Below are 25,345 nucleotides of genomic sequence, written 5' to 3' on the forward strand. Positions count from 1 at the left end.
GAACTTAATATTTGGTACAGAAACCTTTGTTGGCAATTACAGTGGTCAGATGTTTCCTATAGTTCTTGACCAAGTTTGCACACACTGCAGCAGGGATTTTGACCCACTCCTCCATACACGTCTTCTCCAGATCTTTCAGGTTTCGGGGATGTCGCTGGGCAACATTGAGTTTCATATCCCTCCAAAGATTGTTTATTGGGTTCAGGTCTGGAAACTGGCAATGCTGCTTCAGGACCTTGAAATGCTTCTTACGGAGCCACTCTTTAGTTGCCTTGGTTGTGTGTTTTGGGTCATTGTCATGCTGGAAGATCCAGCCATGACCCATCTTCAATGCTTTTACTGAGGGAAGGAGATTGTTGGGCAAAATCTCCAAATATATGACCCCATCTTTCCTCCCTTCAATACTGTGCAGTCATCCTGTCCCTTTTTCAGAAAGCACCCCCAGAGTATGATGTTTCCCACACCATGCTTCATAGTTGGGACAGTATTCTTGTGGTTGTACTTACCCTTCTTCCTCCAAACATGGTGAGTGGAGCTGATATCAAAAAGTTCTTTTTTGGTCTCATCTGACCACATGACGTTCCCCCGTGCCTCCTCTGGTACCTGAAACAAACCCAAACACCACTATTATGGATGCACCAGGGAGACCAAACTGGATTATAAAATAATATCTTCATTAACTAACAGTAGCAATACAGATTTTTTTTTTTTAAATAAAACAGACTGTTGTGCGAATCAGGACAGTGTGTATAATAAAAGTAAACCCATAAACACAATTCATATAAGTGCCACCAATGGGCATGTGCAAGGTAATGATTCCCCTTTAAGGAATATAGGCAATTCCCTGAAATTCTTGTGTCATTGTGCCAAAAAAAAGTTTAAAAATATATCAGGGGAAGTGATTTCCGAAACGCGCGTCGGGTGTGTGTGCGTTTACAGGCAATGAGGCACCCAAAGGTAATGCTCTAATAGTATCTTCCGATGATATTTTTTTTTCCTGAGTCACTTTTTCAACACATTGCACTTTGTGATTCTGCAGCTTTGCACAGCTCTCAGGGATTTCCCTATGCACATGTGAGGATTCCTCCCTGATCCTATTTCCACACTTAAGCACTTTATATTACTTGCTGCAATTTTGCACGGCTTTTTTGTGTGACCTTCACCCATTGCTATATACATTGTTTATATATTGTTTTTATATATACTTTTTATTTTTATATTTGTTATATATATATTAGTGGTCTAGTCACCTCTGTTACAGGTAGGGGGCGCTGTATGGGCTTCCCAGAGCCGTAGGGATGCCATAGGAATGCATGGCAATCGCAGATATAAGTGTGGTGATGAGTCAAGGTCTGGCATTGGTGTGAATGGCCGTTATGTGTGTCGCAGAGGAAGGCACTCTGAACTGTCAGCCTGCAGTACGGATGTTCTGGGACCTGTAGTCCTACAAGTAAATTGTGTTGTTTAACTAGGGAGGCTGGCAGGGCTAGTTCTGAGAGAGGGAGGATCAAACTAGCCACACACACTCCCATCTAGGGGAGTGGTTACAACCATATAATGTGACTGAGGTCTGGTCACAGGGGCTCTGAGTGTGGACCTGAAAAGTCTGTGCTGGAAGGTCCTGGAGAGCCCATGTGTTGGGAGTGTCATCTCCCTGAAGAGCACATGGTGGGGGGTTCTGGACCTCGCACAGACCCGACTGTGTAATGGATGGAGCTCCGTGTTGTACTGATGGGGGTCAGAGTGAAAGAAAGAGAAAGACATTGTGTCGGGGGAACCTCTGAGGCCAAGAGGTGTCCAGGAACCCGTGTAGGTTGCCAACGGGTAACTGTCTGAAAACCGTGTGTTATGCTGATCGGGATCAGTGAGGTACTGTGATAAAGCTGAATATGTACAGACGGTGTTCATGCTGTTGTCAAGTTCCTGAAGATGTTGTTTATGTGGATGTGAAATAAACCTAAGAGATTGTGTTTTGTAAGAAAACTGAGCCTGTTTGCATTATTCCCATGCCAAGCGAGTGTCCCCCAAGACCCGAAGTAAGGGAAACGCTACAATATATTTTTACATTTTTTTCTGGCACAATGACACAAGAATTTCCGGGAATTGCCTATATTCCTTAAAGGGGAATCATTAGCTTGCACATGCCCATTGGTGGCACTTACAGTCTGTTTTATTTTAAAAATCATTATTTGTATCTGTATTGCTACTATTAGTTAATAAAGATATTACTGTATTTTATAATCCAGTTTGGTCTCCCTGGTGCATCATAATACTGGTGTTAGGGTTTGTTTCTGGTCATGAGTGGTTTCCACTTTTCTTTCTTGTTTTAACACCTAGGGCAATCACTACTATTAATATATATATTAATTTTATTGTTTTTTAAAAAATCTTTTATAGTTTTATATTGTTCCTAGGTGATTCAACTTTATCTAACCTCCTCTGGTACCTGCAGATGGTCATTGGCCAACTTCAAACAGGCCTGGACATGTGCTGGCGTTAGCAGGGGACCTTGCATGCTTTGCAGGATTTTGGTCCATGACGGCATAGTCTGTTACTAAAGGTAATATTTGAAACTGTGGTCCCAGCTGTTTTCAGGTCATTGACCCGGTCCTCCCATGCAGTTCTGGGTAGAGTCCTGATCTTTCTCAGAATTATCCTTACACCACGAGGCGAGATCTTGCATGGAGCCCCAGATTGAGGAGGATTGACAGCCGTCTTGTGTTTCTTCCATTTTCTAATAATTGTGCCAACAGTTGTTGCCTTCTCATCAAGCTGCTTGCCTATTTTCCTGTAGCCAATCCCAGCCTTGTGCAGGTCTACAATTTTGTCCCTGCTGTCCTTAGATATCTCTTTGGTCTTAGGCGTGTGATTGATTGAGTGAGTGGGCAGGTGTCTTTTATACAGGTAAGGAGTTCAAACAGGTAAGTGCACAAAAGGAGGGCTTCTTAAAGAAAAAAAGAAAAAGGTCTGTGAGAGCCAGAATTCTTGCTGGTTGGTAGGTCATCAAATACTTATTTCATGCAATAAAATGCAATTTAATTATTTAAAAATCATACAATGTGATTTTCTTTTTTTTTTCATTTTAGACTTTTAGAAGTGTATCTATGATAAATACTACAGACCTCTCCATTCTTTGTAGGTGGGAAAACTTGCAAAATACTTATTTTCCCCACTGTATATACCATATTGTTTTGTTTCCATTTTGTAACCTCTTTGTATATTTTTTTTATAAACACTGCCTACTTTTCTGGATTAAATATATAAAATTTAATAGCTCTGTTCCTCTTGGTCTTTAAACCCCACCTCTAAAGCAATACTCCAACTCAACAGGTATTCAATCAGCTTGTAAAAATGATTTGTGGTGGCAGCTAATTCCTATTGTTATTGTGGAGTTGGCAATGATTGTATTGAGGTATATGTATATATTCCATGCATTAGAATCAGAGGTGAATACACCGAACTGGGAGTTCTCAGATATCTGGCCTAGTAGGGAAAACGGCCGTGGCCTCGTCCATCCTTTGTCAGTCAATTGCATAATTGTCCTGATGATTGGAGGCAGTGGAGTTGCGTCCCCTGATAGTTATAAATTTTAAAAATTGGCTGCGACACTAAAAGGTTAAAGCGGTACTCCAGGGAGATAAAAAAAAATATATTCTAATGGCCATGTCTTCATAAACTATAAAGATAATCTAAATAGTGTGGTTTCCCATACTTACAGTGCCTTTAGTTCAATTGAGCTGCTCCTTAGTTCTCCCCTTCCCTTCTGGGATGTTACTTTACAATTTAGGGGGCATGGCCTGCTACTGGCTGCTAGAGATAATGTTTCCTTGTCTACAGTCTGAAATGATGGGGCGTGGTGGAGGTGTGACCTTCTCCCTGCTAGTAGCTGCCAGCTCCCTGATAATATCTCCATCTCTACAGTCCTAGTTTAGATAAAAGACCACACCCTCTTATCTAGGACTGAAAAGGAGCAGAAATTATCAGGGGATGGCAACTACTAGAAGGAAGCAGGCCTCCCCTGATCTGTGACGTAACATCACAGAAGGGAGGGGGAGCAGTGAGGAGCAGCTCCAGCGTCACACTGAATTATAGGTACAGTGAGTATGTGAACAGCACTATTCACGAAATGCCCCTTTAATAAATCTGGAGTGTTTTGTCATTGTGTGTTCCAAGTTTACATCACTTTTTAGTTGGCTTACTTTGTACAAGAAGTGCACAGCACAATTCTGGCTAACTTTTTGCCGCACAATTTCGCAGGTTAGAAAACGTTTCCTTTTTTGATAAGACACATATATTCTAATATTTTGGTGCAAATATCCACAGAATTCTGCTGCATGTAGCTTAATAAATTTCCCTTAGGCCACGTTCACACATTCATTATCCGGATTATACCTCCAATATTTGTAAATCAAAATTAGGAGTAGAACAATCACAGGAAAAGTATGATAAAAACACGTGCACCACTTCTACATTTTTCACCCACTCCTTGTCTTGGCTTAAAAATACTAATTTCAACTAGTGACCAAATACCGAATGTGTGATCGTGGCCTTAGTGTGTATGGGGTATCCTGAGAATCTGGTGGCCATTTTCAGATAAGTGTAGTGGTGATCAGAAGCACAAGGAACCCCACCACAAAGAATAAAAGGACTTCAGTTATACTACCTGCACATTCTGCATTTAATGTCTCACTATAATGGAGAACTCAAAATATATTGTACAGCAATACCAATATATTAACATATGTGTTGTTTGGGTCAGATGGAATCATTAGAATTCAAGGCAGGACTGAGTTATTAGTTATGAGAATTAATAGGATGAATGCGTAGAAACAAAAGTGTCCTTCCATCACTTACAGTGCTAAATTCATTGCAGATGGCAATTCTTTAATTTTTATCTTCCTCTTGAGATGCACTTAAAAGGCTTATGAGAAAATTGATGCAATGTTGTTAAATCAGTGTAATGAGGGTTTATTTAAGTTTGATTCCATGCAAAGTATACTTCTTTTCCTAGTTCTATACCCTCTGAGGCTGTTTTGTAAATATGTACCGTACATATGCAAAAAATCCTTTATATCCATCATTCATGGAACCAAACAAGTGTCGTTCAAATTCTACTTCCCCAGTCTACTTCCCCTGAAAACCCATCTCTTCAAGAAAGCCTACAGCCTGCAATAACCATTCTGCCGCCTCACCATCGCCAGAGCCGCCGCCTCGCCCCTACCTTCTGTCTCTCCCCATTATCCCATAGAATGTAAGTCCCTAAGGACAGGGTCCTCTCCCCTCTGTACCAGTCTGTCACTGTAAACCTGCTTACTGTAATCGATATCTATAACCCTGTATGTAACTCCTTTCTCATGTACAGCACCATGGAATTAATGGTGCTATATAAATAAATAATAATAATAATAAGCGACACTACTGCTTCTGTAATGAAGAAATAGGCTGCTAATAAGGGCTGTATATTCCACTAGGCACTCAATTTATGTAGTAGTATATCTGTATATATGCCTACACCTTAGTAAATGTGCTCATGTGTGCATGTACCGTATATGTATTGACTGTGTATAAGTGAGTATACCTGTATACATCTACATTCAGGTGAGGGTATTTGTATGTGTTCCTGTATGTTGTGTGTTTATGTGCCTTTATTACTTATTTTTATTTGGTTTATTATTACCTTTTAAATTGGGCCATATAACATAATAGTAGTGGTGGGTATACTGTATATGTAGTGAATATGTACCGTACTCTATATGTCTTTACTACCTTGCAGAAGAGGTGAGCCTAGTGACCCATCATTGTATTCAGTGTTGGACTAGGGTATCTGGGTCCAACAGGAGGAATTGAGTCTGGGGGCCCACCCTACAGCTATAAGCAAGTACATGTTAGCCGTTATCCCCGTTATAGTGGAGCTTCGACTGTAAAACACAGGCGTCTCCTGCAATTATATGGGATGCACAGTTACCGTAGTTTGAACTAAAGGGTTCTATGGTTCAAAAACAACGATCCAAGGGCTCCAGAGGATAGCTGATAACTTATTGATCGTTTGAGTCAAACCATTGGAAACCACAATGATCGGAAGAATGGGGAACTGTTATCCCTGACAGGACACTTTTATCCCCTTTTTATAATGCAGCGGCAGGTGGCCACAGCTCCATTCATTCTCTTTGGGCCTTCCAGAAAAAAACAAGTCCAGCCACTGAGGGAATTAATGGATCAGTGGTCGAGCCACTCCAATCTAATGGGAATAAAAGCTCCACATTCTGAAAATCAGTGTGGGTCCCAGCAGTCAGACCCCTGCAATCAATAAGTTATCACTTATCCTGTGGAGAGGTGATTACGGTACTTGTTTTCACTGGAGAACCCCTGTAAGTGCATCCTGTTCCAAGTATTTAATCACTAATTGAAATAAAGAATCTTCCCCTAATTAATATCATCAGTGAGAACAAATGACGCCATACACAACACAATCCACTATAGCAACACCAACAATACCACATACAAGGGAGAAATACCACCATACCATGACTGAACTACATTTTACCAGCATATAGCAACCAAATAATTCCACATACAAGGGAGAAATACGGCCACACCGTGACTGGACTACATATTACCACCACATAGTGACTGAATACAACATACTGTACAACTGGGAAATACCGCCACACTATAACTGAACTACATGTTACCAGCATATAGCAACAAAATAATTCCACATAGAAGGGAGAAATAACACCACACCATGCCCAGACCATATATTACCACAACATAGTGACCGAATTATACCATATACAAGAAAAAAATGCCGCTACACCGTGACCAGACCTCATAGGGACCGAATAATACCACATACAGGGATAAAAACCACTACACTATGACCAGACCACATATTATGACATAGCGACTGAATATTACAATACTGATCATTAACCCCTTCCCGACCTGTGATGTCACATAGGCGTCATGGAGGGATCGTGTCCATGCAGATCGGGTGAAAGGGTTAACTCCAATTTCCCCCGATCTGCAGGGACAGGGGAGTGGTACTTTAGCCCAGGGGGTGGCTTTGCCCCCACGTGGCTATGATCGCTCTGATTGACTGTTGCACTTTCAACAGCCACTCAGAGCAATTTGTAATATTTCACCTATGAAATTTGGTGAAATATTACAATCCAGCCATGGCCGATGCTGCAATATCATCGGCCATGGCTCGAGAATGCGATCTGACCCCCACCGACTGACAGCTGCGATCTGCCGCCGCTGTCAGTCTTTCCTCCCCTCCGTTTTGTGCTCCGCTGCTTTCCTCTCCACTCCGCTCCGGTGCCCCCCTCGCTGTCCAATCCCCCCCATACCGCTGGTCCCGGGGACCCTCCCGGTGTCTGTCCGGCATCCTCGATGGGCGCCGCCATCTTCCAAAATGGCGGGCGCATGCGCAGTGCGCCCGCCGAATCTGCCGGACAGCAGATTCGTTACAGGTACATTTTGATCACTGTGATATAACCTATCACATTGATCAAAATAAAAAAAATAGTAAATGAACCCCCCCTTTATCACCCCCATAGGTAGGGACAATAATAATATATATATATATAATTTTTCCACTAGGGTTAGGGTAACGGCTAGGGTTGCAATTAGGGTTAGAATTAGGCTATGTGCACACGGTGCGGCCAATCCGCTGCGGATTCGTGGCAGTTTTCCATCACGTTTACAGTACCATGTAAACCTATGGAAAACCAAATCTGCTGTGCACATGGTGCAGAATATACCGTGCGGAAACGCTGCTTTGTATTTTCCGCAACATGTCAATTCTTTGTGCGGATTCCGCAACGTTTTACACCTGTTCCTCAATAGGAATCCGCAGGTGAAATCCGCACAAAAAAACACAGGAAATCCGCAGTAAATCCGCAAGTAAAATGCAGTGCGTTTTACCTGCAGATTTTTCAAAAACGGTGCGGAAAAATCCACACACGAATCTGCAACGTGTGTTGTGAATTCTGCTCTTGGGTTCCCTCCAGTGGTGGTAGGTGGGAATGCAGTTGTCTCTGAGTCACAGTCCTGGCCAGGTGTATCTGCTAATTGCTGTTCTGACTGGGATATTTAAGTGTGCAGGTTTCATTAGCCCTTGCCAGTTGTCAATGTTTCTTTGGAAGTATTGGATCTCTGCCTGGCCTCACCTGCTTAGCTGCCAGTTCAGCAAAGATAAGTGTCTGTTTCTTTTTCTGAAGCACACTTGCTGTGTGCTTATTTTCAGTGCTGATCTTTTGTTTCTATTTGCTCCAGCTTAGACTGTGTCAGTTGTTTTTCTCAGTCTGGTTGGATTCTCTGGAGTTGCAGTTATACTCTCCACATCTTTAGTTAGGTGGTGGAGTTTTGTATTTTCTGCTGTGGATTTTTTTGTAGTATTTTTATGCTGACCGCTTAGTATCCTGTCCTGTCCTTTTCTATTTAGCTAGAAGTGGCCTCCTTTGCTGAGCCTGTTTTCTGCCTGCGTGTGTCTTTTCCTCTCCAACTCACAGTCATTATTTGTGGGGGGGCTGCCTATCCTTTGGGGGTCTACTCTGAGGCAAGATAGTTTTCCTATTTCCATCTTTAGGGGTATTTAGTTCTCCGGCTGTGTCGAGGTGTCTAGGTTTTGTTAGGCACACCCCACGGCTACTTCTAGTTGCGGTGTTAAGATCATGGTTTGCGGTCTGTATAGTTACCACCTACTCCAGAGAAAGTTTTCATGCTGCTCCAAGGCCACCTGATCATAACAAACATGGGCACATAGTCTTAGGGTTAGGGCTGGAACTAGAGTTAGGGTTGGAATTTGGGTTAGGGTTAAAATTAGGGTTAGGTGTGTGTTGAGGTTAGGGTTAGGCTTGTGGTTAGGGTTGGGATTAGGGTTGGTTGTGTGTTGGGGTTAGGGTTGGGATTAGGGTTAGGGGTGTGTTGGGGTTAGGGTTGTGGTTAGGAGTGTGTTGGGGTTAGGGTTGTGATTATGGTTATGGTTAGAGTTGGGATTAGAATTAGGGGTGTGTTGGGGTTAGTGTTGGAGTTAGAATTGAGGGGTTTCCATTGTTTAGGCACAGCAGGGGGTCTCCAATCACGACATGGCGCCACCATTGATTCCAGCCAACCTTGCATTCAAAAAGTCAAATGGTGCTCCCTCCCTTCCGAGCCCCGACGTGTGCCCAAAGAGTGGTTTACCCAAACATATGGGGCATAAGAGTACTCAGGAAAAATTGTACAACAATTTTGGGGGTCTAATTTCTCCTGTTACCCTTGGAAAAAAATGGGGGCTAAAAAATTAATTTTTGTGGGGGAAAAAAAAGATTTTTTATTTTCACGGCTCTGCGTTATAAAATTCTGCGAAGCACTTGGGGGTTCAAAGTGCTCACCGCAAATCTAGATAAGTTCCTTGGGGGGTCTAGTTTCCAAAATGCGGTCACTTGTGGGGGTTTCTACTGTTTAGGCACATCAGGGGCTCTGCAAACGTAACATGACAGCGCAGACCATTCCATCAAAGTCTGCATTTCAAAAAGTCAGTACTTCCCTTCTGAGCTCTGCCATGCACCAAAACAGTGGTTTACCCCCACATATAGGGTATGAGCGTACTCAGGACAAACTGGACAACAACTTTTGGGGTCCAATTTCTCCTGTTACCCTTGTGAAAATAAAAAATTGTGGGCTAAAAAATAATTTTTGAGGAAAGAAAAAATATTTTTTATTTGGGGGTTCAAAGTGCTCATCACACATCTAGATGAGTTCCTTGGGGGGTCTAGTTTCCAAAATGGTGTCACTTGTGGGGGAGTTCAAATGTTTAGGCACACAGGGGCTCTCCAAATGCGACATGGTGACCGCTAACAATTGGAGCTACCGTACTTAGAACCCTTTAGAGTGTCGGGGACCAAACCATCAGCCCCACCAGTCCTACACATGTATACATACAATAATTATGTATTTTCAGTTAATAATTTTCACACCTTTTTTTGTCTTCATTAGGTGAAATCATTTCAGCACTGATGGATACTGGACTTCTAAATACAACATATGTGTTGTTTACATCAGACCATGGGGAACTTGCAATGGAACATAGGCAGTTTTATAAGATGAGCATGTATGAAGGAAGCTCTCATGTACCTCTTCTAATTATGGGACCCAACATCCAATCTGGAAAGAGAATATCAAATATTGTCTCTCTTGTGGACCTGTACCCCACCATGCTTGGTAGGTAAAGTAAGAAATAATCAGATATCACCTCTAAATGCTGCTAATTTTCCCATATGCTTGAAATCTGCACTATTCTTTTTAAAGTATTGTATGGAGAAATTGGTCTTTGTGGGCAGATGGCAGGAGCAGACATCCTGAGATGTATCATGAGGTGGAGTCTACAACCTGTTGTGAATTCTGTGGCTGAATTCACTCCTGTGGTCACAAGTGGTATTGCAGCCTCTGGGCTTCCTCCCTCAGGTGTTTTGGTGAGCTCGTTGGCTGCCTTGCTATTTAACTCCACCTGAGTCTGTCTTCCTTGCTCCTTGTCAATGTTCCAGTGTTGGATCTGAGCTACTGCATCTTTCCTGTGGCCTGCTGCTCTGCTAGATAAGTGTTACTTTGTTTTTGTTTCCGTTTTTTCTGTCCAGCTGTGCTATTCGCTTTTGCTGGAAGCTCTGAGACGCAAAGGGTGCACCGCCGTGCCGTTAGTTCGGCACGGTGGGTCTTTTTGCCCCCCTTTGCGTGGTTCTGCTTTAGGGTTTTTTGTAGACTGCATGGTTCTCTTTGCTGTCCTCGCTCTGTCTAGAATATCGGGCCTCACTTTGCTGAGTCTGTTTCATTCCTGCGTTTTGTCTTTTCATCTTGCTAACAGTCATTGTGTGTGGGGGGCTGCCTGTTCCTTTGGGGTATTTCTCTGAGGCAAGTCAGGCTTGTATTTCTATCTTCAGGCTAGTCAGCTCCTCAGGCAGTGCCGAGTTGCATAGGTAGTGTTGGGCGCAATCCACTGCTGCTTTTGGTTGTGTGAGGATGGGTTCAGGTATTGCAGTCTGCAGAGATTCCACGTCTCAGAGCTTGTTCTATTGTTTTTGGGTTATTGCCATATCACTGTATGTGCGCTGATTACTGCACACTGTGTTGCCTGATAGCACAGCATAACAACAACCCACAGAAGTTGTTCAGGTAGTGTGGCTCATCCAGGTTGGCACATCAATGCAAGCTGTGGCAAAAAGGGTAGCTTAGTCTGTCAGCACTGTGTCCACAGCATGGAACACATACCAGGGAACAGGCCAGTACACCAGGAGATGTGCAAAAGGCCGTAGGAGGGCAACACCTAGCAGCAGGACCGCTACCACTTCCTTTGTGCAAGGAAGAACAGTGTCGGAGCCCTACAAAATGACCTCTAGCAGGCCACTAGCATCCATGTGTCTACTCAAACTGTCAGAAATAGACTCCACGAAGGTGGTATGAGAACCTGATGTCCACAAGTAGGTGTTGCACTTACAGCCCAACACCATGCCGGGCGATTGACATTTGCTAGAGAACACCAAGGTTGGCAGATTCGACATTAAAGCCCTGTTCTCTTCACGGGTGACAGCAGGTGCACACTGAGCACATATTACCTGCTGGGACAAAATTTCAAACTAGTGTCAGACCATGCCTCTTTGAGATGGTTGAGAGGAAAGAAGGGTAAGAATGCCCGGGTGACTAGGTGATTCTTAGCCCTTCAATAGTTCAGTTTCCACATAGAGCATAGGTCAGAGAAGTTACATGGTAACGCAGATCCTCTCTCCCGAATCACTTGTTTGGTGTCTGAAGGTGCCAAAACCCTTGGCTTTGGGCAGGGGGAGGGAATATGTGACAGGGTCACTGGCACGGTATATGACGGGAGATATGTGTCACAAAGATTGTTTTCTTCCATGATCTAGAAACCCATAAGTTTCTTTACAGAATGCTATGTGATGAAGGAGTTAATCAGCCATTTTATGGGATGGGTTTATAGGTGAGTAGGCAAGAGATGGGCGGGATGCCTACTCACCATATCTCCATCTCATGGGTGTGACTGGGATGTTAGATGTATAGCCACTGTTATTTTTCTCTGTGTTGTGATTTGGAGAGGAGCGACTCCAAACGTGGCTGCAGGTGGAGCTGAAGACATATGGACTTTGCTATACATTATCTTTTTGTTTTGCCAGAAAGGCCATGTTTACTTTGTGCAGCCGATTGAGTCAACCCCTCACTATATTAACTTCCTGTTTGTGGCACATTAGTATGTGGGAGGGGGAAAACTTTTCAAGATGGGTGGTGACCATGGTGGCCATTTTGAAGTTGGCCATTTTGGATCCAACTTTATTTTTTCCAATGGGAAAAGGGTCATGTGACACATCAAACTTATTGAGAATTTCACAAGAAAAACAATGGTGTGCTTGGTTTTAACATAACTTTATTATTTCATTAGTTATTTACAAGTTTATGACCACTTATAAAATGTGTTCAAATTGCGGCCCATTGTGTTGGATTGTCAATGCTAACCTCTTCCCCCACTCATGACACACTGATAGCAATACCGCAGAAGAAATGCTAGCACAGGCTTCCAGTATCCATTGTTTCAGATGCTGCACATCTCGTATCTTCACAGCATAGACAATTGACAATTGTGTAAACTGAGGGTCCTGTTCCAATTTTTGTTTTGCCCATTCTGCATATTCAGCGCGCTGATCTAGGTCATCTTCGTTGAGATGCTACAGCCGCTGGATTTTGTAAGGGTGCCATTTGTGAGTAGCTAATATCCATCAAAGGGATGTTTGACTGATGCCACCCTCCAGTGACATGCGGCAAGTGCTACACTGTGGTCTCTTGCTGAATGAAGCTAGGACAGCCACTGATGTTTCTTAATTAGTGACAGTTTTCTTGCTTCCACATTTTGGCAAATCCAACACTGAACTACGACACCCACTAGGGCCGTGGAGTACTTGGAATCGGGTTGGACGGTTCTTAAAGGGGTGGTCACGGCAGCGGTGACCCGGTCCGTGGCCCTGGGCGTGCAGTAAAAGGAAGATGATGGAATGTTTTTAGGGGATAGGGGAATTGTTCATGACTCCACCTGTGGTACTCGGCTAGGGATAGCTGATGCTGCTTAAGGAGACCGCTGGGGCTGATGGTGATGCAGCATAGTTGGCACAGCTCTCCAAAGGTAGAGCTAAGTCCGAGGGCACGTATGATGTTAAAGATGGTGATGGTGGATTTAGTGCAGGGTAAATGGCGCAATAAAGAGAGAGGACAAAGCAAGGTGCAGTCTTCATGTTTTGCTCACAGTTCGAGTACGGTATCCAGCCGGGTGCTGTGTTCTTCGGGTTAGTGGTCCAGCCAACTCTCCAGTAACTTGGGGCACTTGTCCAGAACCCCCTTAGTATGTGCCTTTCCTGGCCGACTCGCTGCCCTGGCTCTTGCCTCTCCTGCCCTGCGCTTCACAGTCAGTGTCCCAAGCCGGTAGTCGTGGATTCTGTCGGGCAACGTCTTCACTGTCCCCTTGACCCTCTGTGCCTACTTTTCAGGAAAATAGATGTGCATGTGGCTGTTGCCCTTGCAGACACAACAGCCTCTGGGTTCCTAGCTGGGACTTGTAGTTCCTCCACTAGATCAGGGGCCAGTTCCCCTACTGTGGCCTGGTCCCTCCACCTGGCGATGGTCAGCGTGGATCCAGACCCCACGGGTGGTTTCCACACTTCCTGTGCCCTTAGTACCCCTTCCTTCCTTCTGAGAGCTTCCCTCCCTTCTCTCTCTCATCCTGGGACGAGCTCCTATCAGCTCTAGTCCCCTGCTCCAACTCCCTCTCTCGTCTGCTCTCTCTTCTTCCCCACAGACTAACTAACCTACTTACTCTCTCCTCCCCTTGTTCACTTTCTCTACCCACACCCTTTACCTAATCCCTCCCTGGCCTGGAGAGGTCTAGTGATGGATGCAAGTGTTAGTGTTCTGTGCGGTGTCCCCTCCTTACCAAAGAGTTAGGGAACCACACCTCTGACTGAAATGCAGTACCTCTGTGGCAACTGGACCCTGGAACCTGTTTCACGAAATTTGGCAAGCAGTTTGCTAACTGTAGCATGCAAGATGGGTGGTCTCACAGGGTGCCTTGCATTGAAATCTGCTGCAATGACCCGGATACTGCGTTCACGAGACATCAACACAATTTCTATCAGCTCCTCACATGTTAACCTCTGCGACATGTCAATGGCTGTAAAGAAAGAGAAACGTGTAAATAACTCATGGAAAAAATAAAGTTATGTTAAAACCAAGCACACCATTGGTTTTCTTGTGAAATTCTCAATAAGTTTGATGTGTCACATGACCCTCTTCCCATTGAAAAAAGTAAAGTTGGATCCAAAATGACCGACTTCAAAATGGCCGCCATGGTCACCACCTAACTTGAAAAGTTGTCCCCCTCCCATATACCAATGTGCCACAAACAGGAAGCTGATATCACCAACCATTCCCTTTTTATTTAGGTGTATCCATATAAATGGCCCAATATTTGTTGTATCTAATATATAAAGCTGAATGTGTATTTGTGTATGTGTGTATGTCCGGGATTGGCATCTGCACTGTCGCAGCTACAGCCACAAAATTTTGCACACTCACACGTCTAGACCCCGTGAGCGTCATAGGCTATGTTGTGAAGCGAAATTTTAACCCCGCACTTTCCAATTCCCCAATTTTGCCCCTGTCTACATAATGGGGAAAAAGTGAAAGGAAAAGTGTTGGAGGCATCGCAGCTACAGCCACAAAATTTTGCACACTCACACGTCTGGACCCTGAGAGCGTCATAGGCTATGTTGTGAAATTTTAACTCCGCGCTTTCCAATTCACCAAACAATTTTGCCCCTATCTACATAATGGGGAAAAAGTGAAAGGAAAAGTGTTGGAGGCAAATTGACAGATGCCAGATGTGAACAAGGGGGACTTAAAGAGTGAGAGCGATGGCGCCAAAGAGTATATACCGTACAGATGCTAAGGTGGGGCCCTGACATGGGATACTCACCACACACGGGGATATGAACACACACACAAAAGGCGCCACAAACTACCACGTGCTTGAACGCATATACCACCCTTAGCACACATTTCACCACACATACACCAACCTCGCCACATAAAAGTCGAAACACAAAAGTCGCCGCTCAAAACTCGCCACATGCAAAACTAGGCTCATGCAAAACTCGCCACATGTGCAAAACTCACCTCATGGAAAACTCGCCACACGAAAAACTTGCACACGCGGAAAAATTGCTACATGCACAAAAGTTGCAACACATGCAAAAGTTGCCTCACTCAAAACTTGCACATACTCAAAACGCACCATGCATAAAACTCGCCACGCGCAAAACTCGCCACGCGCAAAACTTGCTGCACACGACTTGCTACACTAACCTGTCGCATGCAACTCGACACACAAAAAGTTGCTACACGCATGTCGCCACATGCAACTCAACACACACAACTTGACACATGAAACTCGCCCTAAAACACACACAAGTCTGGTATTATCCTTCAAAAATAAAAATCTGATTAATAAGCAGACAAACTACAAGAGCAACAAATCTACCATATAGGAAATACGGCAGCTGTCAGTCACATGACCTGTCTATTATGTGTATGTGTGAGCTAATATATACTGCCAGGGAGGAGGGCTTCCTGTTGGCTGGGGATTTATCAGGCTGCCAATTTAGTACTATATACAGGAGAGATGACACACAGGTATATACTATATACAGGAGGAGATGACACACAGGTATATACTATATACAGGAGGAGATGACACACAGGTATATACTATATACAGGAGCAGATGACACACAGGTATATACTATATACAGGAGCAGATGACACACAGGTACAGTGGGGCAAAAAAGTATTTAGTCAGTCAGCAATAGTGCAAGTTCCACCACTTAAAAAGATGAGAGGCGTCTGTAATTTACATCATAGGTAGACCTCAACTATGGGAGACAAACTGAGAAAAAAAATTCCAGAAAATCACATTGTCTGTTTTTTTTATCATTTTTTTTTTGCATTTTATGGTGGAAAATAAGTATTTGGTCAGAAACAAACAATCAAGATTTCTGGCTCTCACAGACCTGTAACTTCTTCTTTAAGAATCTCCTCTTTCCTCCACTCATTACCTGTAGTAATGGCACCTGTTTAAACTTATCAGTATAAAAAGACACCTGTGCACACCCTCAAACAGTCTGACTCCAAACTCCACTATGGTGAAGACCAAAGAGCTGTCAAAGGACACCAGAAACAAAATTGTAGCCCTGCACCAGGTTGGGAAGACTGAATCTGCAATAGCCAACCAGCTTGGAGTGAAGAAATCAACAGTGGGAGCAATAATTAGAAAATGGAAGACATACAAGACCACTGATAATCTCCCTCGATCTGGGGCTCCACGCAAAATCCCACCCCGGGGGGTCAGAATGATCACAAGAACGGTGAGCAAAAATCCCAGAACCACGCGGGGGGACCTAGTGAATGAACTGCAGAGAGCTGGGACCAATGTAACAAGGCCTACCATAAGTAACACACTACGCCACCATGGACTCAGATCCTGCAGTGCCAGACGTGTCCCACTGCTTAAGCCAGTACATGTCCGGGCCCGTCTGAAGTTTGCTAGAGAGCATTTGGATGATCCAGAGAAGTTTTGGGAGAATGTCCTATGGTCTGATGAAACCAAACTGGAACTGTTTGGTAGAAACACAACTTGTCGTGTTTGGAGGAAAAAGAATACTGAGTTGCATCCATCAAACACCATACCTACTGAAAAGCATGGTGGTGGAAACATCATGCTTTGGGGCTGTTTCTCTGCAAAGGGGCCAGGACGACTGATCCGGGTACATGAAAGAATGAATGGGGCCATGTATCGTGAGATTTTGAGTGCAAACCTCCTTCCATCAGCAAGGGCATTGAAGATGAAACGTGGCTGGGTCTTTCAACATGACAATGATCCAAAGCACACCGCCAGGGCAACGAAGGAGTGGCTTCGTAAGAAGCATTTCATGGTCCTGGAGTGGCCTAGCCAGTCTCCAGATCTCAACCCTATAGAAAACCTTTGGAGGGAGTTGAAAGTCCGTGTTGCCAAGCGAAAAGCCAAAAACATCACTGCTCTAGAGGAGATCTGCATGGAGGAATGGGCCAACATACCAACAACAGTGTGTGGCAACCTTGTGAAGACTTACAGAAAACGTTTGACCTCTGTCATTGCCAGCAAAGGATATATTACAAAGTATTGAGATGAAATTTTGTTTCTGACCAAATACTTATTTTACACCATAATATGCAAATAAAATGTTAAAAAAACAGACAATGTGATTTTCTGGATTTTTTTTTCTCAGTTTGTCTCCCATAGTTGAGGTCTACCTATGATGTAAATTACAGACGCCTCTCATCTTTTTAAGTGGTGGAACTTGCACTATTGCTGACTGACTAAATACTTTTTTGCCCCACTGTATATACTTTACACAGGTATATACTACAGTCATGGCCAAAAGTATTAACACCCCTGCAATTCTGTCAGATAATACTCAGTTTCTTCCTGAAAATGATTGCAATCACAAATTCTTTGGTATTATTATCTTCATTTAATTTGTCTTAAATGGAAAAACACAAAAGAGAATGAAGCAAAAAGCAAAACATTGATCATTTCACACACAACTCCAAAAATGGGCCAGACAAAAGTATTGGCACCCTCAGCCTAATACTTGGTTGCACAACCTTTAGCCAAAATAACTGTGACCAACCGCTTCCGGTAACCATCAATGAGTTAATTACAATGCTCTGCTGGAATTTTAGTCCATTCTTCTTTGGCAAACTGCTTCAGGTCCCTGATATTTGAAGGGTGCCTTCGCCAAACTGCCATTTTTAGATCTCTCCACAGGTGTTCTATGGGATTCAGGTCTGGACTCATTGCTGGCCACCTTAGAAGTCTCCAGTGCTTTCTCTCAAACCATTTTCTAGTGCTTTTTGAAGTGCGTTTTGGGTCATTGTCCTGCTGGAAGACCCATGACCTCTGAGGGAGATCCAGCTTTCTCACACTGGGCCCTTCATTATGCTGCAAAATTTGTTGGTAATCTTCAGACTTCATAATGCCATGCACACAGTCAAGCAGTCCAGTGCCAGAGGCAGCAAAGCAACCCCAAAACATCAGGGAACCTCCGCCATGTTTGACTGTAGGGACCGTGTTCTTTTCTTTGAATGCCTCTTTTTTTCTCCTGTAAACTCTATGGTGATGCCTTTGCCCAAAAAGCTCTATTTTTGTCTCATCTGTCCAGAGAATATTCTTCCAAAATGTTTTAGGCTTTTTCAGGTAAGTTTTGGCAAACTCCAGCCTGGCTTTTTTTTTGTCTCGGGGTAAGAAGTGGGGTCTTCCTGGGTCTCCTACCATACAGTCCCTTTTCATTCAGACGCCGACGGATAGTGCGGGTTGACATTGTTGTACCCTCAGACTGCAGGGCAGCTTGAACTTGTATAGATGTTAGTCGAGTTTCTTTATCCAACATCCGCACAATCTTGCGTTGAAATCTCTTGTCAATTTTTCTTTTCCGTCCACATCTAGGGAGGTTAGCCACAGTGCCATGGGCTTTAAACTTCTTGATGACACTGCGCACGGTAGACACAGGAACATTCATGTCTTTGGAGATGGACTTGTAGCCTTGAGATTGCTCATGCTTCCTCACAATTTGGTTTCTCAAGTCCTCAGACAGTTCTTTGGTCTTTTTTCTTTTTTCCATGCTCAATGTGGTACACACAAGGACACAGGACAGAGGTTGAGTCAACTTTAATCCATGTCAACTGGCTGCAAGTGTGATTTAGTTATTGCCAACAGCTGTTAGGTGCCACAGGTAAGTTACAGATGCTGTTAATTACACAAATTAGAGACGCATCACATGATTTTTCGAACGGTGCCAATACTTTTGTCCACCCCCTTTTTTATGTTTGGTGTGGAATTATATCCAATTTGGCTTTAGGACAATTCTTTTTGTGTTTTTTCATTTAAGACAAATTAAATTAAGATAATAATACCAAAGAATTTGTGATTGCAATCATTTTCAGGAAGAAACTGAGTATTATTTGACAGAATTGCAGGGGTGTTAATACTTTTGGCCATGACTGTATATACAGGATGAGATGACTTACAGGTACATACTATATACAGGAGGAGATGACACACGTATATACTATATACAGGAGGAGATGACATACAGGTATATACTATATAAAAGAGGAGATGACACATAGGTATAGAGGAGGAGAGGACATACAGCAGGTATATACTATATACAGGGGAGATGACATACAGGTATATACTATATACAGGAGATGACATACAGGTATATACTATATATAGGAGGAGATGACATACAGGTATATAGTATATAGATGACATACAGGTATATAATATATACAGGAGGAGATGACACATGGGTATATACAATATACAGGAGGAGATGACATACAGCAGGTATATACTATTTACAGGGGAGATGGCATACAGTTATATACTATATACAAGAGAAGACATACAGGTGTATTCTATATGTAAGGGACATAACAAACATGTATATACTGAGGTGAAAATGAGGGGTTTGAGGTGAAAATGAAAAGGGGTGAGTGCAAAATGAGAGGAGTGAGGGAAAATAGTGGCGTGATCGGAAAATGACAGATGTGAGGTCGAAATGACAAGTGTTAGGGCGGAATGAGAGGAGTGAGGGGGAAAATGAGAGGTGTAAGGGAGAAAATGAGAGGTGTAAGAGAGAAAATGAGAGGCATGATGGGAAAATAAGAGACGTGAGGTGCTATAACTAACCACAGATATTTACTATGCTGTTATGTTCTGGTGACCTAGGAGCAGCATGAGACGGACTCTGGAGAAGGTGGTCCCTGTACTGACCGCAAACCCTGAACCTAGCAGCGCAGTGGGGGGTACCTAACACTCCCTAGACCCCTCGACACAGCCTCAGAGCTAACTTCCCCTAAAGACAGAAACAGGAAACCTATCTTGCCTCAGAGAAAATCCCCAAAGGATAGATAGCCCCCCACAAATATTGACTGTGAGGGGAGAGGGAAATAACATACGCAGACATGAAATCAGAATTTAGCATAGGAGGCCATACTAGCTAAAAAGAAAGAATAGAACAGAGTACTATGCGGTCAGTATTAAAACACTAGAAAATATCCACCACAGAAAATACAAATCACCACATCTGACTAAAGACATGAAGGGTATATCTGCATCTCCAGAGACACAGCTTGGCTGCAAAAAATTCTTCACAGACAAAGCTGGACAAGACAAAACATGAATATGCACAGAACTATAAGGTCCACAGCAGGTGGACAGCAAAAACAAAGCCAGGACTTATCTTTGAAGAAAAGCACAGCAAACAGGAGAGACCAGAAGGGAAGTGAATCCTCCAAAAACAATGGACAACTGGCACTGATTAAAGGATAAAGCAAGGCTATATAGCCCAGCCCAAATTGCAAAAAATAGATACACCTGATAAATGCTGCGATCCAACTACCGCAGCACTACCACTCATAACCACCGGAGGGAGCCCAAGAGCAGAATTCACAACAGTACCCCCCACCTTGAGGAGGGGTCACCGAACCCTCACCAGAGCCCCCAGGCCAATCAGGACGAGCCAAATGAAAGGCACGAACCAAATCGTCAGCATGAACATCGGAGGCAACAACCCAAGAATTATCCTCCTGGCCATAACCCTTCCATTTGACCAGATACTGAAGCTTCCGCCTCGAAAAACGAGAATCCAAAATCTTCTCAACCATATATTCCAACTCCCCATCAATCAACACCGGGGCCGGAGGATCAACAGAGGGAACAACGGGCACCACATACTTCCGCAACAAAGATCTATGGAACACATTATGGATGGAAAAAGGGGCTGGATGGGCCAAACGAAAAGACACTGGATTGATAATCTCAGAAATCCTATAAGGACCAATAAACCAAGGCTTGAACTTAGGGGAAGAAACCTTCATAGGAACATGACGGGAAGACAACCAGACCAAATCCCCAACCTGAAGCCGGGAACTAACACACCGACGACGGTTAGCAAAACGCTGAGCCTCCTCCTGAGACAACACCAAATTGTCCACCACATGAGCCCAAATCTGCTGCAGCCTGTCAACCACAGAATCCACACCAGGACAATCAGAAGGCTCAACCTGCCCTGAAGAAAAACGAGGATGAAAACCAAAATTACAAAAAAAAGGCGAAACCAAGGTAGCAGAACTAGCGCGATTATTAAGGGCAAACTCGGCCAATGGCAAGAAAGCCACCCAATCATCCTGATCAGTAGACACAAAGCATCTCAAATAAGTTTCCAAAGTCTGATTAGTTCGCTCGGTTTGGCCATTTGTCTGAGGATGAAATGAGGAAGAAAAAGACAAATCAATGCCCAGCCTAGCACAAAAGGCCCGCCAAAACCTAGAAACAAACTGGGAACCTCTATCGGACACAATATTCTCCGGAATGCCATGCAAACAAACCACATGCTGAAAAAACAACGGAACCAAATCAGAAGAGGAAGGCAATTTAGGCAAAGGTACCAAATGAACCATCTTAGAAAACCGGTCACAAACCACCCAGATAACAGACATCCTCTGGGAAACCGGAAGCTCTGAAATAAAATCCATAGAAATATGCGTCCAAGGTCTCTCAGGGACCGGCAAAGGCAGAAGCAACCCACTAGCGCGGGAACAGCAAGGCTTAGCCCGCGCACAAATCCCACAGGACTGTACAAAAGAACGCACATACCGCGACAAAGAAGGCCACCAAAAGGAACTACCAACCAAATCTCTGGTACCAAAAATCCCAGGATGGCCAGCCAACACAGAACAATGAACCTCAGAAATCACTTTACTAGTCCATCTATCAAGAACAAACAGTTTCCCCACTGGACATCGGTCAGGTTTATTAGCCTGAAATTCCTGAAGAACCCGTCGTAAATCAGGGGAGATGGCAGAAAGAATCACCCCTTCCTTCAGAATGCCGACCGGCTCAAGAACCCCAGGGGAATCAGGAAAAAAACTCCTAGAGAGGGCATCCGCCTTAACATTCTTAGTACCAGGAATGTATGAGACCACAAAATCAAAATGGGAGAAAAACAGGGACCATCGAGCCTGTCTAGGATTCAGCCGTTTGGCAGACTCGAGGAAAATCAGATTCTTATGATCGGTCAGGACCACAATACGGTGCTTGGCCCCCTCAAGCCAATGTCGCCACTCCTCAAATGCCCACTTCATAGCCAACAACTCCCGATTGCCGGCATCATAATTGCGTTCCGCAGGCGAAAACTTCCGAGAAAAGAAGGCACATGGTTTCATCAAGGAACCATCAGAATTCCTCTGCGACAAAACGGCCCCTGCCCCAATCTCAGACACGTCAACCTCAACCTGAAATGGAAGAGAAACATCCGGCTGACGCAACACAGGGGCAGAAGTAAATCGGCGTTTAAGCTCCTGAAAGGCAGAAACAGCCACGGAGGACCAATTCGTCACATCAGCGCCTTTCTTCGTCAAATCGGTCAGAGGTTTAACCACACTGGAGAAGTTGGCAATGAAACGACGATAAAAATTAGCAAAGCCCAAGAATTTCTGAAGGCTCTTCACAGATGTGGGCTGAATCCAATCATGAATGGCCTGAACCTTAAACGGATCCATTTCTATAGATGAGGGAGAAAAAATGAAACCCAAAAAAGAAACCTTCTGCACTCCAAAGAGGCACTTTGACCCCTTCACAAATAAAGCATTATTACGGAGGATCTGAAATACCATCCTGACCTGTTTCACATGAGACTCCCAATCATTGGAAAAAATCAAAATATCATCCAAATATACAACCATGAATTTATCAAGATAATTCCGAAAGATATCATGCATGAAGGATTGGAACACAGATGGGGCATTAGAGAGTCCGAATAGCATCACAAGGTATTCAAAATGGCCTTCGGGCATATTAAATGCAGTTTTCCATTCGTCACCTTGCTTAATACGAATAAGATTATATGCCCCTCGAAGGTCAATCTTAGTAAACCAGCTAGCCCCCTTAATCCTAGCAAACAAATCAGTAAGCAAAGGCAAAGGGTATTGAAATTTGACCGTGATCTTATTCAAGAGGCGATAATCAATACAGGGTCTCAAGGAGCCATCCTTCTTGGCAACAAAAAAGAACCCCGCTCCCAACGGTGAAGAAGATGGCCAAATATGCCCCTTCTCCAAAGACTCCTTAATATAGCTCCGCATGGCGACATGTTCTGGCACAGACAGGTTGAAAAGTCGGCCCTTAAGGAACTTACAACCTGGAATCAAGTCAATAGCACAATCACAGTCCCTATGCGGTGGAAGGGAACTGGATTTGGGCTCATCGAATACATCCTGGAAATCTGACAAAAACTCAGGCATTTCAGAAGAGGGGGAAAAGGAAATTGACATCAAAGGAACATAACCATGAACCCCCTGACAACCCCAACTAGACACAGACATAGATCTCCAATCTAACACCGGATTATGTAGCTGTAACCATGGAAAACCCAGCACAATATCATCATGCAAATTATGCAACACCAGAAAACGACAATCTTCCTGATGGGCTAGCGCCATGCGCATGGTCAGCTGTGTCCAAAACTGAGGTTTATTTTTAGCCAACGGTGTAGCATCAATTCCCCTTAAAGGAATAGGGTTCTGCAAAGGCTGCAAGGTGAAACCACAACGTCTGGCAAATTCTAAGTCCATTAAGTTCAGAGCGGCGCCTGAATCCACAAATGCCATGACAGAAAATGATGATAATGAGCAGATCAAGGTCACAGATAACAGAAATTTAGGTTGTATAGTACTGATGGTAACAGAACTAGCGATTCTCTTTGTACGCTTAGGGCAATCAGAAATAACATGAGCAGAATCGCCGTAGTAAAAACACAACCTATTCTGACGCCTGAATCTTTGACGTTCAGCTCTAGACAAAATCCTATCACACTGCATAGGCTCAGGGCTCCGCTCAGAGGACAACGCCACAGTGTGCACAACTCTGCGCTCGCGCAAGCGCCGATCAATCTAAATGGCCAGAGACATAGAATCACTCAGACCAGCAGGCGTGGGGAACCCCACCATAACATCTTTAACGGATTCAGAAAGACCCTTTCTGAAAATTGCCACCAAGGCATCCTCATTCCATTTAGTCAGTACAGACCATTTTCTAAATTTCTGGCAATACGATTCTGCCGCTTCTTGACCTTGACACATGGCCAACAAGATTTTCTCAGCCTGATCCACAGAATTAGGCTCATCATACAACAACCCCAATGCTTGAAAGAAAGAATCAACATTAAGCAAAGCAGGATTGCCAGTTTCCAGGGAAAATGCCCAATCCTGTGGGTCACCATGCAGCAGAGATATGATGATTTTAACCTGCTGAATTGGATCACCAGAAGACCGGGGTCTCAATGCAAAAAACAGTTTACTGCTATTTTTGAAACTCAAAAATTTGGATCTGTCACCAAAGAATAAATCAGGAGTGGGAATCTTAGGTTCTAAGGCAGGAGTCTGAACAATATAATCTGAAATACCCTGTACCCTATCAGCAAGCTGATCCACCTGAGAAACTAACTCCTGAACATTCATGTTAATACTAGATTCCGTAGCCACCCAGAGATTAAGAGGGAGTAAAATACAAAACAGGCTTCTATTGAGATGCAATTAACTCATTGTTGGTCCAGTTGTACTGTTATGTTCTGGTGACCTAGGAGCAGCATGAGACGGACTCTGGAGAAGGTGGTCCCTGTACTGACCGCAAACCCTGAACCTAGCAGCGCAGCTAGAAGTAGCCGTGGGGGGTACCTAACACTCCCTAGACCCCTCGACACAGCCTCAGAGCTAACTTCCCCTAAAGACAGAAACAGGAAACCTATCTTGCCTCAGAGAAAATCCCCAAAGGATAGATAGCCCCCCACAAATATTGACTGTGAGAGGAGAGGGAAATAACATACGCAGACATGAAATCAGAATTTAGCATAGGAGGCCATACTAGCTAAAAAGAAAGAATAGAACAGAGTACTATGCGGTCAGTATTAAAACACTAGAAAATATCCACCACATAAAATACAAATCACCACATCTGACTAAAGACATGGAGGGTATATCTGCATCTCCAGAGACACAGCTTGGCTGCAAAAAAATCCTTCACAGATAAAGCTGGACAAGACAAAACATGAATATGCACAGAACTATAAGGTCCACAGCAGGTGGACAGCAAAAACAAAGCTAGGACTTATCTTTGTAGAAAAGCACAGCAAACAGGAGAGACCAGAAG

At 43.8% G+C, this 25,345-nt stretch overlaps 1 protein-coding gene across 2 annotated transcripts in view; it reads left to right on the plus strand.

Moving 5' to 3' along the window:
• The window catches only part of ARSK (arylsulfatase family member K), a 225,423-nt gene that overhangs the window by 84,636 nt on the left and 115,442 nt on the right, over positions 1-25,345 (plus strand). For both annotated transcript variants that reach the window (XM_069751943.1, XM_069751952.1), the window contains exon 6: positions 9,985-10,209. In XM_069751943.1, the coding sequence (XP_069608044.1) occupies positions 9,985-10,209 (225 nt within the window). The remainder of the gene's footprint in view (positions 1-9,984; positions 10,210-25,345) is intronic.

Source organism: Ranitomeya imitator, chromosome 1 (assembly GCF_032444005.1).
Source record: "Ranitomeya imitator isolate aRanImi1 chromosome 1, aRanImi1.pri, whole genome shotgun sequence".
Taxonomy (NCBI): domain Eukaryota; kingdom Metazoa; phylum Chordata; class Amphibia; order Anura; family Dendrobatidae; genus Ranitomeya; species Ranitomeya imitator.